General features: G+C 38.9%; 1 protein-coding gene across 1 annotated transcript in view; it reads left to right on the forward strand.

Annotated features, from left to right (window-relative positions):
• LOC139950870 (neprilysin-1-like) overlaps nucleotides 1-16,541 on the forward strand; it is a 37,302-nt gene extending 20,761 nt beyond the window's left edge. Inside the window, exons 14-22 of the mRNA XM_071949706.1 lie at nucleotides 1,236-1,342; nucleotides 2,406-2,464; nucleotides 4,671-4,722; nucleotides 5,342-5,409; nucleotides 6,869-6,999; nucleotides 8,768-8,833; nucleotides 9,413-9,499; nucleotides 10,917-10,993; nucleotides 12,869-16,541. Coding sequence (XP_071805807.1) covers nucleotides 1,236-1,342; nucleotides 2,406-2,464; nucleotides 4,671-4,722; nucleotides 5,342-5,409; nucleotides 6,869-6,999; nucleotides 8,768-8,833; nucleotides 9,413-9,499; nucleotides 10,917-10,993; nucleotides 12,869-12,968 — 747 coding nt within the window. The 3' untranslated portion in view covers nucleotides 12,969-16,541. The remainder of the gene's footprint in view (nucleotides 1-1,235; nucleotides 1,343-2,405; nucleotides 2,465-4,670; nucleotides 4,723-5,341; nucleotides 5,410-6,868; nucleotides 7,000-8,767; nucleotides 8,834-9,412; nucleotides 9,500-10,916; nucleotides 10,994-12,868) is intronic.
• Nucleotides 16,542-17,177: the final 636 nt, after the last annotated feature.

Raw genomic sequence — 17,177 nt, forward strand, 5'->3', positions numbered from 1 at the left:
AGTCACAAGCAAGGTATGTGGCATGAAATTTTTGCCAGTAACATGTGTAAATAAGCAAGCTATTTTCGTGCTTAAGCAAATTTTTTGCTTAAGCAGCTCTATGAAAATGGCCCCTGATCAGAAATGTGTTGCTTGGGTTTGAACCCCAAGCCGTGACACTTGTGTCCTTAAGCAAGAAACTTAACCATTGCGTTGTTCTTCGGATGGGACGTAAAGCCGTTGGTCCCATGTGTTCTGTAACGTATGTAAAAGAACCCAGTTCACTTATCGAAAAGAGAAGGGGTTCGCCTGGTGTAAAAGAGAAGGGGTTCGCCTGGTGTACCTGGCTGTGGCTGCTATATGCGCCGTAGCACCTTGTAAACCAAGGTGCTAAATAATTAGGTCTCAGAATTCATCACTGTTATAACCTATCTTCCTAAAAGTTTGTATATGCTCATCGCCTTGAGTACATGTACAATGTACCTTATTTGTTAGATACATGCGCTATATAAGACTTCAATATTATCATTATCATTATAAATGTAAAAGAACCCAGTTATCATCATCATCAGTGGTCATAGGCTGCTGCCCGTTGACGAAACAATCGCCCACTTGTTCTTGGTTGTGTGGCTGGTGCAGGAGTGATTTTACCTCGCTGTAGGGTCGCAGCAGTTAGTTCAGCCATGCTGATGAGGCCACTCCACCTGGTGGGTCCATCGATCCAGCAGAGTTTTGGTCTTCCGACCCCGCGACGGTGTCCAAGTTACACTTATCTTTATTAGAAAACCTGTTATTGTTCACTGTGTCTTGCACAGTTGGCTGCTTCATATGTGCGCCACAGCACCTTGTAAACTTTTACAAGGTGCTCTATATATAAACGTGTGTAAAATGGGTCCTACAAATTCACAGAAAGAGCGATTTGTTGAAAAGCATCATGTAAGAATGGGTAATTAATAAGATTTATTTTTGCATCACTGGGTTGAGATATTGTTTATTTACACTGATGTGTTTTTATTTCGGTTTTTCTTTACACTGATGTGTGTTACCACTGTGTACTCGGTACTTTCCCGAGTTCTGTGAAAAAAATTAGAGGCATTTTACTCAAGTGGCATTCGGACCCACAACCTAGCAATTCTTGAGCAGTGTTTTACAAACTAGACCACCAAGATTGCCCGTTAGCTAAAGGCAGTTCGAATCCTATATTTAGGTAGCGGTTTGAGATAATCATGAATTTGAAACTGTTTACTTATCACTAGGTGTTGGACATGGAAGCAGATAAGTATTTTGAGAACAACATGAAGTACTTAAAGAGAGACTTGGATAAATACTTTGCATCTCTTCGAAAACCAGTGGAGAAAGACAGGTAAGCATGGACCGGTAGGATTTGAAACTTTGCATGGTGGAAATAGGATATGGAAAGGTTTGCGGTAACACCATGTAATGACTACCTCTAAATGAGTTGGGGTGGCTCTGAAAAGAACCGTCGGTTTCAACTCAACGTTTCAATCAGTATGCTCTGATTGTCTTCTGAAGGAAAAAAAAAAAAAAAAAAGACGTTCAGAAGAGAATACTGATCGAAACGTTGAGTTGAGACCAACGGTTCTTTTCAGAACCACCCCAACTCATTTAGAGATAGTCATTACATGGTGTTACCGCAAATCTTTCCATAAAGCACGGACCGCTTTGAGCAAGTTCGAGTGCGCACAATTAGTCCACCTGACCAGTGTGTTTGTTTAGATGATCTTCTCATCAAGGGAACACTGCACAGAAGCAGGAATAAACGCCAAGCTGGCAACAGCCAATTTCTCTCATACAAATATTGGTTTAACGTCTATGATTATAATTATAATAATAATAATAATAATTCGGGGGGCTAATCATCCTTACTCGCAGCTAAGAGCTGAATTGCGGAGGACGCAGCTACAGCGTGTTCGAGAAGCTGGCATGCAAGGGCGCCTTTGGCTGCCAGCCACATCAACTCATTATGACCACGGAGCACAGCCAAAGATCGAAAGTGTGTGATTTTTTTTTTCCCCCCGAGGGAGGAAAACCGTATGGTATGGAAAACCCTCGTGGCAAAGCAGAGAACCAACGCGCAACTCAACTCACATATGGCCCCGGCCGGGAATCGAACCGGGGTCACCTTGGTGAGAGGCGAGCACTTTACGCACAAACAAACCATGCCACCCAAAATGAATTGCACAATATTGCTCAAGGACACAGTATCACGGCTGGGGATTCGAACCCACACTCTGCTGATCAGAAACACCAGAGATTGAATTCGGTGCTCTTAACCGCTTGGCCACGACACTTCCACATCACATGTACAATTTGTGAACAAAATAACACATTTAAATTGCTTGCCTGTGTGCTTTGTGCTTTTTCCATAATAGAATTATGTCAGGGTTCGTTGTTGTTTTCCTCAGATTTGGTTCTGGCCCAGCTGTGGTGAATGCATTTTACAATCCTACTGAAAATGTGATAGGTGAGCTACTTTTTTCGTACTAGAATATGTAGATCGCTGTCAACAGTTTTCAAGGGTTGTACTGTGGGTAATACAGTTTTTAAACAGCCAATAAAGGATTACCTCAATAATATAGATATTACAGTTTGCTAATAGCTGGTGTCCATAGGAAACATACAAAAAACATAACGAGTCTCTTACCTCACCTTAAAACAAAGTAAAAATGGTTTTTCTCCAGAACGCTACAAGCCAAATCTCTGAAAAACGCGGGGTCAAACAAACTCGCGCGACAAAGGAATCGTGACGTCAGTGGCGGCTATTTGATGTGGAAAATAGCGCCCTCAGTTTGCCAAAGCTGGAGAACTGTGTTCAAACTCAATTAGGGGAATATCGTCACTGGCGTCAAGGGGTCATTATAAAAGATAAGCCGTTTTTGACTCTCGGCTGAAAAAGCCACGCGGCCGGGTGCATTTTTGACTCAAGTTATTTATTGCTACATGTAAATGCAAATTTTGAGAGTAAAATGGTTATTTACCAGTATCTACGATGTCTATTTTGCCATAAAAATGGAATAGTTGAAATATTGAGGTAATCTTTATGGGCTCTTTAAGGCATGGTACATTCCCTCTCCCTTACATTCCACCAATACTTAGCCTTGCTCAAGGCAGTCGCATTATTCGCTCCGAAAAGACACAGCTGTAAACCCACCCGCCGTATACCCTGTGCATGGTGTGTGCGATCACACCGAATGACCAACCCGTATACACACTGTCACATCGCACGAATACTGTTCACACAAGTCATCGCACTCGTACACCACTAACCGCATGCGGAGGCCGTCAGGCCGACAGCCTTGTCGGATCTGTATCTTCCCGTTTTAATGTGTTGTATTGAAAAAATTCCAATAGTGGACGAAATTGGGGGGGCTCGAGGATATGCTAGTATGCAGCTCATGAATATGTATATCGTTCGTCAGACCTATCAGACAACACAGGATGTGAGGCAAATGAATTATTCATTTTGACGTCCAATCACGCACTTCCCTTATGACGACCTTTGGACCCTATCATGCGTCCGTAGTGGTGGTGTGTGAGGTAAACATGTCTCGTCTTTCGCGGGCATTATGGTAATGAGCTGACCGTGGGAACTCTTCGCTTATTATAGTAATGAGGTCAGTGGCTTCAACACAGATCCTACAAGGCTGTCGGCCTGACGGCCTCCGCATGCGGATAGTGTACGGGGGCATCGTGTCGTGCGATGTTACGCACAGTGAATACGGGTAGGTTTTACGCACAGTGAATACGGGTGGGTTTTTATACAGCGGCGGTCTTTTTTCGGAGTGAATAATTCGACTGCCTTGAGCAAGGCTACCAATACTTGACAACAAAATTTTGTTTCAGTGCATGTCCTTATACCAATGTGCATCATAATATAATAACAGTTCAATAATAATTTAATAATAGAAATAATAATATAATAATAGTACTTGGTTCTTTCATAGCATGCGATCAAGCTGGATCAAGGCCCTTTACAACATGATTATCCCTGTTCGTCAGGCATACTTAGACCATGCCTTTAAAGGCATTGTACACGTTTGGTAATTGTCAAAGACCAGTGTTCTCACTTGGTGTATCCCATCATAAGCATTAAATAACAAGCCTGTGAAAATTTGGGCTCAGTCGGTCATCGAAGTTGCGAGAAAATGATGACAGAAAAAGCACCCTTGTTGGACGAATTTGTGTGCTTTCAGATAGGAATAAAAGATTCTCAAGCTAGAAGTCTTTAATTATTTTAGTGAGAAATTACCTCATTCTCAAAAAGTATGTTACTTCAGAGGGAGTTGTTTCCCACAATGTTTTATACCAACAGCTCTCCAATGCTCGTTACCAAGTCAGTTTTTAAGTTAATATTTGTTTTGAGTAATTACCAAATGTGTACCTTCCCTTTAAAGGTCTTGTCAAACTTTGTAGGCAACTTGCAGGCGATCAACTGCAGTGGATGCTACCCGAGTACTTCTGTAGCACATGAGTCGGCTGTGTACTTAAGTTCCTGGCTAACCCGTGAAGTTTGCTTGATGTAAGCAGAGAGTTTCCTGCTTCCGTAAGCGCCAATTCTTTGCTTACGGTAAGCAGAGCCATGAAGGTTGGCCCCGGTTTAAAGAAGATGATCTGTAACATCTGAATGCATTGTATTTCAATGTCTTTTTGTTTTGTTACTCCATTTTCAGTGTTTCCGGCCGGGATCCTACAACCACCATTCTACCATCATGACTTGCCATGGTAAGAAAGAATCTAGCTGTCACTGTAAACTCTTAGACCCAGAGAGAAATAGAATGCTTTACCATTCCTACAATTCTTTTTAATACTAATATTATTCCAGATATTTGACCCTATTTCCTCTGTTTTAAAGAGGGACTCTAAAGTTAATTTCAGTTTTGTAATCCACTCATTTTCCTAAAAGAACTTGTAAAAGTGTGAACAAACGTTTACAAGAAGTCTTGAATTTTGAATCAAATGGTGTAAAAGTCGCTTAATTTGGTACTTTCAGAGCCAAATTTGAATGTCATTTAATGTCATTATGAAATGGTTTTATGCATTCCATACAGGAGTTTTGCCTTGGTGAAAAGGTCAAAATACAACAAAGTTTTTATTGGATGTCTTGATGAGAATTTAGGAATATAAAAAACAAAAAACAATCCCAGTTCAAAAGTTGGATGTTGACAAAGTTGGCACTGTGAGAGGCATCAGAAACAAGGCAATCTCCTTCATTTCTTGGTTAGAGACTTTGAATTTGAAGAAGAAAAACAATGTCCTTAGGTTTTGCTAAAGCGCATTCGAAGTCTTGAATTCATCTTGGGAAGTTTATCAATTTTAACATCGATGTTTGTATTTGATGAAGGTATTCCAACTACGGTGGTATTGGTGTGGTCATTGGGCACGAGATCACTCATGGATTCGATGACCAAGGTAAGGACATTGAGATACTTTAAAAACACATTGCAGTCATGACTTTCTAGTTTGTCAAAGCCATTATACAATTTCGGTACAGAAAAATAAAAAGGTTCACAGATTTACAAATAATTTACAGGGTTTACAGAAGGTAATGGTGAAAGACTTCTCTTGAAATATTGGTCCATGAAATGCTTTACTTTTTGAGAAAACATTAAAACAGTATCAATTCTCGATAGCGAGAATTACGGATTTATTTTAAACACATGTCATTACACGGCGAAACGCACGGAAACAAGAGTGGGTTTTCCTGTTATTTTCTCCCGACTCTGATGACCGATTGAGCCTAAATTTTCACAGGTTTGTTATTTTATACACAAGTTGTGATACACGAAGTGTAGGACTTGGACAATACTGTTTACCGAAAGTGTATAATGGCTTTAAAAAGAATTATTGTTCATATACATTTTGTTTGATTATTATTGTTAAAGGCACATTACAGATTTGGTAAGAAAAAAATACTTTATATCACAGATTTAGGTGTACTGAAAACTTCCACGTTCTAATGATGATGATAGTAGAAAACATCCCTTGAAATATTTCTGTCTGAAATGTCGTTATTTGATGAGTAATAAATACAATTTCCCATTTAGAGTTTATCGCTCAGTGAGCATTTTCATTCATTTCGCTATTGCATCAATGTCATGCATAAATTTGTAGTCGGTGTTTTACAGTTTTCTTGCATCCCAGATGGCCGATCCATCTTAAACTTCTACAGGTTTGTCAGTTTATGTATATGGTGGATTACGTAAAGCGCTCACACTGCCAGCAACTGTTTTATTAGCAAAATCCAATTCTGCAACATTAATTTTTGTTTTTACCCATACACTGATGTGTGTTAGCACTGTATACTCAGTACTTTCCCGAGTCCTGTTAAAAAAATAACGTTCTGTAACCTTCCTTTAATCATAGGGTATGTTCAGACAGCGTACGATTAGACCCGAACCGTTTTAACTTTTACGAGGAGCGGGGGGGGGGGGGTCGTAAAAATAAAATCCCCTTCTGTTCAGAGAGCACAGAGTTAAACCCGGTCCGGTTTATCTTTGGTTTTAAGAGGTCAAAGCAAACGCGACCCTGTTACTCAAACATCCTGTTTATTGTCCTGTTCATTGGTCACCGTGTGTTTACGTAATGATTACGGAGGTCAATGGGTCGTCTGTTCAGAGTTAAACCGGATGTGGTCTTTTTTATTCTGTCCACACACAGTGTTAAAAGATAAACCCGAAGCGGTCTAAAGATAAACCCCCTCCCTGGACGGTTTATCTTTTGTGGGTTGAACTCGATTCGGACTAACTTTAGAACCGCTCAGACACACAGAGTTGAACTTGATCGGGTTGAACCGTGAGTTAAACCGACTTGGTAGTTGATTTAAAAGGTGCAAGGTTTAATTTCAGAGTTGTGATTATTCATTCTGCAGGGAGACAGTATGACAAAGTCGGCAACTTGGAAACCTGGTGGGGAAACAATTCCATCAGCAAATTCAAGGAAAGAGCGCAGTGTATCGTGGACCAGTACTCTGGATTCGTTATGCCCGAAACGGGTGAACATGTACGTAGAAATCGTATAACAAACAAAAAGCAAATAATAATTCTTATATAGCGCATTTCACAATAATCGTACCAATTCGCATGTACATTAGTGCCCTGGTCATAGGGCCAATAACATCCCTTTTTTTGTAATGTTTCTCAGCTCCCTTGGAGTATACAACCTGGGCAACAGTTCATATCGCTCCAAAGGCTTTTTCATTCACAATAGCAACCTCTACCCTCTTAGGTACCCATTTATACCCCTGGGTGAAGAGAAGCAATTATAGTAAAGTATCTTGCTCAAGGACACAAGTGTCCATGACCGGGATTCGAACTCACACTCTGGTGACTTAGCATCAGAACTTAAATTTGAAGCTCTTAACCACTCTGCCATGACACTCTACAAAGATTTACTTACTGCATGTACCTTGGTTGAACTATCTTCACAAGAGGGTGCGCTTCCCCGGGTCAACCCTGATCTGCCCCCGGTACGTTCGAACAGCTTTGACGTCATTCCAGGGGCTCACCCCGGTCAGGAACGGGTCACTTGGGGCTGGCCCGAGGTGCATGACGTCACCACGAGAGTGGGAGTGATCGTCTGATTAGCTCTTGTCAGGGGGCTCACCCGAATGTCGACACAGGGAAGCTAATCGAACGCACCCACTGCGTCAGGCAGGGCCTGAAGTCATTGGGCACTTTGCTCTGTTTTGTTCCCCCGAACCACTTTTATTTGGTGCTGCGTCACACGAATTGGACAAAGTTCAAAGAAAACAAAATAGTGCAGTTGTTTGGTACGTTTCACACCTTGATGAGGGAGGATATTACCCCTTCGCTCAAGGAACTTCATTAGCTTCATCTTAAATAAGGGAATCAATGTGTGGTGAAGAGGTTCTCAAATAGTGGTTTAATCCCAACGAGGCCTGGTTCTTGATAATTTTACCGAGACGAAGTTGAGGTAAATTATAAAGAACCAGGCCTCGGCGGGTTTAAACCACTAGTTGGAAACCGATTCAACACACTTTGATTCCCATTCATAAATACCTTTTCGGTCAAAAACATCATCACTTTTTGGTCAAAAAGTAAAATAAATGCAAAAATTATAATTGTTAAATGATTTCTTTCAACACAACACCCCTCCAGCTATGAAATGGTAAAGCCCTCCGCCACCCTCGGGTAAACAACTCCTTATAAGGGAATGCTGTGCGCGTCGCGCGTATCGCATGATGTGGCACAACTGTTTCAGCTGTTGCTCTCGACCAATAGGAATGAAGAAACTGTCTTATAAGAACAGGTGCTAGGTCGCGTGTCACACCCATGAGTTAACACTTTTTACCGGTCATAAACAAAGGTTTATACACACCCACGTGACGCGCTCTCCACCAATAGAAATAGCGAAACAGTCTGAGGTATTTATGAATTTACATTTCATTGTCACATTACACTTCTCCACGTTTTCGTTGGTCCACACTTGACATCACTCACTTTATTAATGTTCCAGTGCAATAGTTCTGGGTTAAAAGGTAATCAGTGAAGCTGGACCAATGATTTTGATGAATGTTCCTTTTGGCATGAAGGAGTCTGTTAGTTTATCTCTATTTCGTAAACTCTCTCTATCTATGTTCATTTATGTTATGCGCACAATGAACTTGTGTTATGTTTGTACACCACACTTCCAACAATATCTCTCAGGAGCACAGATGTGAGAAATGTCTTGTTTGATCTAGACAGGCTTTACAAGTGCTTTATAATCCTTATTATTGATGGATATTATGTGTTTTGTTTTCTTACAGCTTATTGGTAAACAAACTCAGGGTGAAAACATTGCTGATAATGGTGGCTTGAAGGAGTCATTTAAGGTTAGTATTTTGATGATTGAATTATAATATTAATAATAATAATTACACAGCATTTATAAAGGCGCACTAAATCTGGTGTAAAACCATTCAAAGGCGCTGGTCAAGATGGAAAAGAGGGAATTCTCAAGTGGTAGGGAAAGCAAGTGGCAACAGGTGTGTCTTCAGTTGCTGCTGAGAAAAAAATGGAGAAGTTATGTATTTCCCTGAGGTTTTCAGGGAGTGAATTCCAGAGCCTGGGTGCTGTAATGGAAAAAACCCTGTCCCCGTAAGATAGTAACCCCTTCCAACCCTTGTTTAGCCCGGTTCATACTTCATGCGAATGCAAATGCAAAGCGAATTTTAACGTCACAAATTCGTATTGAATAGTTTGCATTAGTTGAGCTGTGTTCAACTCCTGCAAAATATTCGCTGCGAAAACAGCCCTGTGACGTTAAAAATTCGCCAGGCTTTACATTACGCTTTTGTTAACTGCTGTCTTCGACGACTCCCCACAAAATGTTTTGTTATGCGCTTTAATGAATCGAAACCCAAGGACTTTGGTTTTATCTCTTGGTTTTCTCTTTTCTATCCTTGTTTTAGGCGTTTAAGGACAATGCACCTCCACAGCCTCGTCTTCCAGGGCTGGATCTCACAGAGGAGCAAATGTTCTTCGTGTCTTTTGCACAGGTAATTAAAAATAAAACGCTCAGAATAACCAAAGTAATCTTTCCTTCATTCTTATTTAGTTTCACGTTGAGACCAATTTAAGAATGTACTCCGCAAGTGCAGTTAATCACGATCTTATAGACGATATGACCTCTGACCTCACACGAAAACCATAACATGATTCGCGCGCATACCGCCGGGCAAAACCTTTGTGTTTTGGCAGCCAGCCAATCTTACCATGACTACGTGTCTTTTTGCCCGGCGAAACATGCCGTATACAGTGTATTTTCAACAGAGGGCGGTTTGAATGTAAACATAGGTCACATCGTCTATATTAAGCTAAAGTAGTAGTCCCAGCCAATTTTCTATACCTTCCGCCAGGGTAGTAGTTAAAAAGCAGGACATTTCTTTTCAGAACTGAGATGTCTCTCGAACATCCGATAAATCTACTCGGCAAGAAGAATAAAGAAAGACAGTTCTCTAAGAACAAACTCTACCTGGCAAGTAGATACACACATGGTGTTATCGCAAACCAAAGAAAGAAAGACACTTCTCTAAGAACAAACTCTACCTGGCAAGTAGATACACACATGGTGTTATCGCAAACCAAATATATATAGTTTCATGACATCGTTATGAAGTTTATTTGTGTATGTTTGTTGTCAGGTGGCCCAAGCATTTTGGCCAGGGATCGATTCCAGTCGCTGTAATAATACTATACTGGTACACTTGTATTCTGGAGTATAATGTAATGTTTTATCAGTGAACTCGCTCTAATATATCCCTTGAAATGCTGAGGTCAAACGATGGAAACGTGCAGGCCTGTACGCGCAGCGCATAACCCTCGGCCAGTGATAGGTCTTCAATAATTTCAGTTAGGGTGCGAGTACCGTTTGGGTCTTGTGACGTCATTATGAAGTGGGTCTATAGACCATGCGAACTTTGTTTATAATGAGTGTGGCGTTGTACATTCTTTGGTTAGTCTGGCAGGCAAGATACTGCACCGAAAGTTGACATTTTGTGTCATAATTTCCACATAAATCCAAGAGTTACATGTATGAAAGTAAAAACTGGACAAGTTTAGAGATGTGCCCCCTTTCATCATATCAAGATGTGATAGGAATTGGACAGTGCAATAAAATATAGGATTTTATGTTTCTTTCCATTGGGCTTTCTACAAATCTTGCCTGCAGGAAGTCCAGGCTTGGTGGCTCTTTTGTAAACATGCAATGTCTCAGGTCACAATACTATTTATGCAAGGTTCATCTTCAGGAGAATGCATAATACAAACTGAGTGTGAAGCTGTGATAGTCCAGGATCCTACGTTAATTTAATTACATGGAATAAAATAGAGTCGTTTCTGTTGTATGTAGATCTTTTTTTTCAGACACATTGTTCGAATACTGACTGAATTCTGTATATATTTTCTTGGCCCTAGGTTTGGTGCAGAATTAGTCGTCCCGAAGCAGTTTCATCGAGCATACTATCTGATCCTCATAGTCCTGGAAGATTCAGGTACAGTTAACAAATTTCAGCGTCAACTAACAATTTTAAAACAAGTTATTTCATCTATTAAAGGCAGTGGACACTTTTGGTAATTGCTCAAAATAATTATTAGCATAAAACCTTACTTGGTAACAGGGAGAGGTTGATAGAATAAAACATTGTGAGAAACGGCTCCCTCTGAAGTAACGTAGTTTTCGAGAAAGAAGTAATATTCCACGAGTTTGATTTTGAGACCTCAGAATTAGATTTTGAGGTCTCGAAATCAAGCATCTGATGAAAGCACACAACTTTGTGTGACAAGGGTGTTTTTTCTTTCATTATTATCTCACAACTTTGAGGACCAATTGAGCTCAAATTTTCACAGGTTTGTTATTTTATGCATATGTTGAGATACACCAAGTGAGAAAACTGGTCTTTGACAATTACCAATAGTGTCCAGTGTCTTTAAAACACTGAGTTAATAATCCATTTGCGTGTTAGATTTGAACAAAGTCTTGTACAATGACTTGCTTGGCACAAGTTTCCACTTAAAGGGAAGGTACACGTTTGGTAACTGTCAAAGACCAGTCTTCTCACTTGGTGTATCCCATCATATGCATAAAATAACAAGCCTGTGAAAATTTGGGCTCAATCGGTCATCGAAGTTGCGAGAAAATGATGAAAGAAAAAAATCCCTTGTTGGACGAATTTGTGTGATTTCAGATAGGAATAAAAGACTTCTAGCTAGAAGTCTTTTATTATTTTAGTGAGAAATTACCTCTTTCTCAAAAACTACATTACTTCAGATAAGAGGAAGTTGTTTCCCACAATGTTTTATACTATCAACAGCTCTCCAACGCTCGTTACCAGGTCAGTTTTTAAGTTAGTATTTGTTTTGAGTAATTACCAAGCGTGTACATTCCCTTTAAATTTGAAATCCTCCGACTATCAAGGCAGTTGCTGTGTCAAATGGTTCGGGGCAAGCTTTTGTATAGGAATAGCAACCTCCAGATGAGCAAACCATTGGTACCATTGTGCCATACACATTCATTCAAAATTGTGTATGGGTAGTCACCTTCTCTTAGTCTTACATAACTACGCGAAAGCTTGCCCCAAATCATGTGACAAATCATGGGAATTCAATTGTAAGAGGTAACTTGTGACTAAGCAAGTCATTGTACCAGAAACTATTTAAATCTAACTTGCAAATAGCTTATTGTGTTGGAAAAAACATTGCTTCCAGTCCCAGTTGAGATAGTACATACAGTAAAATCTTTACCTCCATGAAATTGTTTGTTATAGATCTTGTTTTTTAGGGGCTAATCAAAGGTTAAAGGTCAAAGGACTTGCTGTTATTGGATGTAAGTTATTTGATATTTAATTCTCATAACTACACCAACTTTGAAAGCAGTTTCCACCTCTTTCTCTTTTGTTGACTATATTTGGAGGTAGACAAAGACGAGTTTACCAGGATTTGAACCTGTGACCTCACGGACTACCAACTAAAACACATTTCAGACAGGCACGCCGGAGGCACCCTGAACCAAATAGATTAGGATCAACTCTAGGTCGACCCAATTCAATTTTGGTTTCAGACAGGCAAGCCGCTCTTGCAGAGTCGTTCCGAACGACTGCAACAGTCGATCTTTTGACTTCTAGTGTGTCCAGTCGCTCCTAACTGTTTCAGACGTCAAACCTTTCATGTACATAATGCTGAATTTGGTTCCACGCGACTCTGGAGCGGATGTCTAAAATGGGTGTTACATCATTTTCTCTTATGTTGGTTAAGTTTTGGCGTAACCAAAGAAGAATTGACTAGGGTTTCAACCCGCTAACTTCTGTTTTACGTGCCGGTGTTCTACCAATTAAGCTATCTAGTTCTATTGTTCTTTTGTTTATTGACAGAGCTATCGGTGCACCACAGAACAGCAAGGATTTCGCCAAGGCATTCAACTGCCCTGTCAACAGCTACATGAACCCGGCCAAGAAATGTGAAGTTTGGTAAAAGCATCTCCAAATGATTTTAACCATAAAAGTTTAGTACGACTATCTAAGCTTGGGCGATATCACGATATTATCGAATATCGCGATATTAATTTGGAAACGATTTCGATATCAGATCGATTAGGTTTTGATCGAAATTACGATATATCGCGATATATCGCGATATATCACCATATATCACCATATCGATCAAGTATTGCAATATCGCGATATATTTCCTAGCTGAGACATCTTGCATGCCATAGGTTTGGAGTAAAACCAGAAGAGTAGGTCATTAGAACACCTCTCTTATGCTATGACTGTCTCTTCTACAACTTTCACTTGGAGTTTGAAGACTGATGATGTCAAATTTAATTAATCGTGATTATATCGAATATCGCGATATATTGTCGGCGATATATCGTGAATAAAATAAATCGATATCGCCCAAGCTTACGACTATCTTTACTACGGACTTATCAGAATTAGGACCAATTTATGAACTTTGTGAAGAGGAAATATATATAAAAATAATAAGATTCAACTCCTGTCTTCAAATTAACATTTCTGACTTCCTATGCCGGCAGCTTTCAGTACTAATGAAATGGCATTAAAAGGAAAAACAACAACTTTAGCCATACAGGTTGAGTAAAAAAGAAGTTGACCAGGATTGGTGTTGTTTTTTTCCTTCAAAACAAACAAATGACACTCAAAAGTTCAGTAAAGCATATTTAACAAGCACGCTCTCCTGCTTATTAGAAATAAGAATGAAAGAAATTGATCATTCCTGAGAGGAGTTACACGTATGTCTGTTTTAACAAAAGAACTCATTTTGCAAGCTGTCCAGGGAATACTCGACAAAACAAATGTAAAGTAAACTTTTTAGCTGTCTACTAAAATTATCGCCCTGCCCTTCAGTCAAGCATTAACATTCCATTGACAGCTACAAACATGAATGCTTTCAGTACAACAGGCATAAACTTCTCTTAGAAATTATCAATTTCTTTGATACTTTTTAAATTTTTGTATTAAAGGGAAGGTACACGTTTGGTTATTGTCAAAGACCAGTCATCTCACTTGGTGTATCCCATCATAACCATAAAATAACAAGCCTGTGAAAATTTGGACTCAATCGGTCATCGAAGTTACGAGAAAATGATGAAAGAAAAAACACCCTTGTTGGAAGAATTTGTGTGCTTTCAGATAAGAATAAAAGACTTCTAGCTAGAAGTCTTTTATTATTTTAGTGAGAAATTACCTCTTTCTCAAAAACTATGTTACTTCAGAGGAAGTCGTTTCCCACAATGTTATACACTATCAACAGCTCTCCAATGCTCGTTACCAAGTCAGTTTTTAAGTTAATATTTGTTTTGAGTAATTACCAAACGTGTACCTTCACTTTAAATGAGCAGGAGAGAGTGCTAGTGAACTTCTGAGTGTCATTTGTTTGTTTTGAAAAACATCACCAATCCCGGTCAACTTCTTTTTGACTCACCCTGTATAGGCCCTATCAAGGTGTTATTTGCAGCTCATGACATTATTCATGAATTAGGTGAGCAAATACCCCAGCTTTGAGATTTGGAAATGCCTCGTTTTGGCATGGAGCATCGCAGTCTGGTTAAAGAGAATCAATTGGTGCCTGCTCTAGGAAATAGAGCATTCGGCAGGAATTGGTTGAGCAAAGTAGAGATCTACCAACCTGTCTCCCAAAAGAACAAATCACTTGGCAAAAAAAAAAAAAAAAAAAAAAAAAAAAATAATTCATTGGTACTATTTTGTCTGTACTACCTAAATGCCGAGTCACTGGAATATTAGCAAAGTAAGTGTATTTCTATATATTTTTTAATATAGTGTAAAATGTAAAAAGATGTACTTGGGAATATGTATCTTCCAACAAGAAGCACCATAAACATCAAAACTAACACCCTCAGACTGTTTTGGTGTTCATGAATTAGTCTCCTGCATACTTTTTCTCAGGGCATGAAACAGCCACCTAATTTTTATTTCTAGTTTGCAGCTGGAAATGTCAAACTGGCAGACTTTAAAGGCACTGGACACTTTTTGCTCAAAGTAATTCTTAGCATACAAACTTACTTGGTAACGAGCAATGGAGAGTTGTTGAAAGTATAAAACATTGTGAGAAACAGCTCCCTCTGAAGTAAGGTAGTTTTTTGAGAAAGAGGTAACTTCTCACTCTAATATTTCAAGACTTCAGGCCTTTTATTAGGCATCTCAAAGCACACAAATTTGTGCAACAAAAGTGTTTTCTCTTGCAACTTTGATGACCAACAGACCAATTGAGTTGAAATCTTTACAGATTTGTTATTTTATGCATGTTGGGACACACCAAATGAGAATTCTGGTCTTTGACAATAACCGAAGGGCCATTTAAAGTGCCCTTCAGATTGCACTCTTCGTACTATTAAAGCATTTGTCATGAAACAAATGTTTTTGTAAATGTGTTACACTAGTAGCATGTCTTGATTCACACACAATTGAAGTTGTGTCATTTTCCTTTTACTTTGTTAACTACACACGTTGCGCCATTTTTTTGTGGAGTCAAAGAATTTGGCTCTGTACAAAATGATGGAGTGTATTAGTTAACAAAGTAAAAAGAAAGCCACATATTTCCTTAGTACATTTGTGTGGATCTTTATATCTTCTTTGAAAACAGCTTTATAACAATATTCATTTTTATACAAATGCCTTGAATAGTCCAAAGCATCCAATCCAAAATTAATGTTTCCCTGTAGTTGGTACTTTATATTAGTTTGTTGTGGTGCTCAAAATAGCCTAATTTGTTCCAAATATTTCCAATTTTGTATTCATAGTTGTATTTTATGACTAAATATATATAAAAGACACTTTCAAGTACTGTATGTTTTTTAAAGCATTAAATAGATATAAAACAATATATTTTCCTACATATCTAGCGATTATAGAAAATTTATGGTAGAAACATTTATTCAGAATAAATAGTTTAAAGGGACAGGTTGCCTTGGATTGGTCTTCGAAAAGCGTTTAAAACCGTTTGTTATGAAATACCTGCGGTTATAAAAGATGTGTATGCAACAAAATTGCACGGTTTTCCTTTTACGTTGCGACCTAATACGGTTGGCCATTTTGTGGGGTAAAAATTTGTACTCCACAAAATGGTGTGCTGTGTTAGTTCATGACGTAAAAGGAAAAAACGTACAATTTTGGGGTTTATTTTCGCATTGATTTGTGGATCATTATATCCTACTTTAAAAACATCTTTTTTAACCATTTGCATTTCATAGCAAACGGTTTCAAATGCTTTTCAAAAACCAACTCGCCTAATCCAAGGCAACGTGTCCCTTTAAGTTGTTTGATTAAAATATATACATATCAAAATGGTCACATTTATTAACTCAGTTTGAACTAAGAGAGAGTTTTATATACTGACAAGGGAATCCCTGCACAATACATATTTTTGTTACAGTTTTGCTTATCACTCGGTAGTTTTTAGTACTTTTCAGATGTGCATTAGGCCTAGTTGTTATGTCATATAGATATTTTGTATCTTTTGTACTCTTCACTTTTTGGTTTAATACAAAGTTAAAAAGATAACAAGTCGGTGTACTTGCTTTCCGACTTTAAGAAGAAAACATAGCTGTGTTGTCATTTTCTATTTTATTGTTGGTTTATGTCCAAGTGATGTGACGATAGACGCATTGGTTTAGCAAACCATACATCATTGCGCAGTGCTCTGCACTGCTATAAAATACACATTTTTTTACAAATCAATCAAACTAGTGAAAGTGGAAAATAGCATCCTGCTTAAGAAACAGTACTTTGGAAAAATATACGCGTATATAGGCCAGGGTTGGATTTCACAAAGGTAGTCCCAACTTAGGACTAGTCCTAAGCAATGCTAAGAGATAGAACCAGTCCTAAAGTTAGTATATGCGTTATGCAATGGGTCAATAGCACATTTTCCCCATCTTTTTCCTGGGGTGGATTTCACAAAGGTAGTCCCAACTTAGGACTAGTCCTAGGCAATGCTAAGAGATAGGACCAGTCCTAAGTTAGTATTGCGTTATGCAATGGGTCAATAGCACATTTTTCCTAAGTTAGGATGAGTTACTGGTCCTAGTCCTATCTCTTAGCATTGCCTAGGACTAGTCCTAAGTTAGGACTACCTTTGTGAAATCCACCCCAGGAAAGAGATGGGAAAAAGATATGTGCTATTGACCCATTGCATAACGCA

The sequence above is a fragment of the Asterias amurensis genome, chromosome 18 (assembly GCF_032118995.1).
Source record: "Asterias amurensis chromosome 18, ASM3211899v1".
Classification (NCBI taxonomy): domain Eukaryota; kingdom Metazoa; phylum Echinodermata; class Asteroidea; order Forcipulatida; family Asteriidae; genus Asterias; species Asterias amurensis.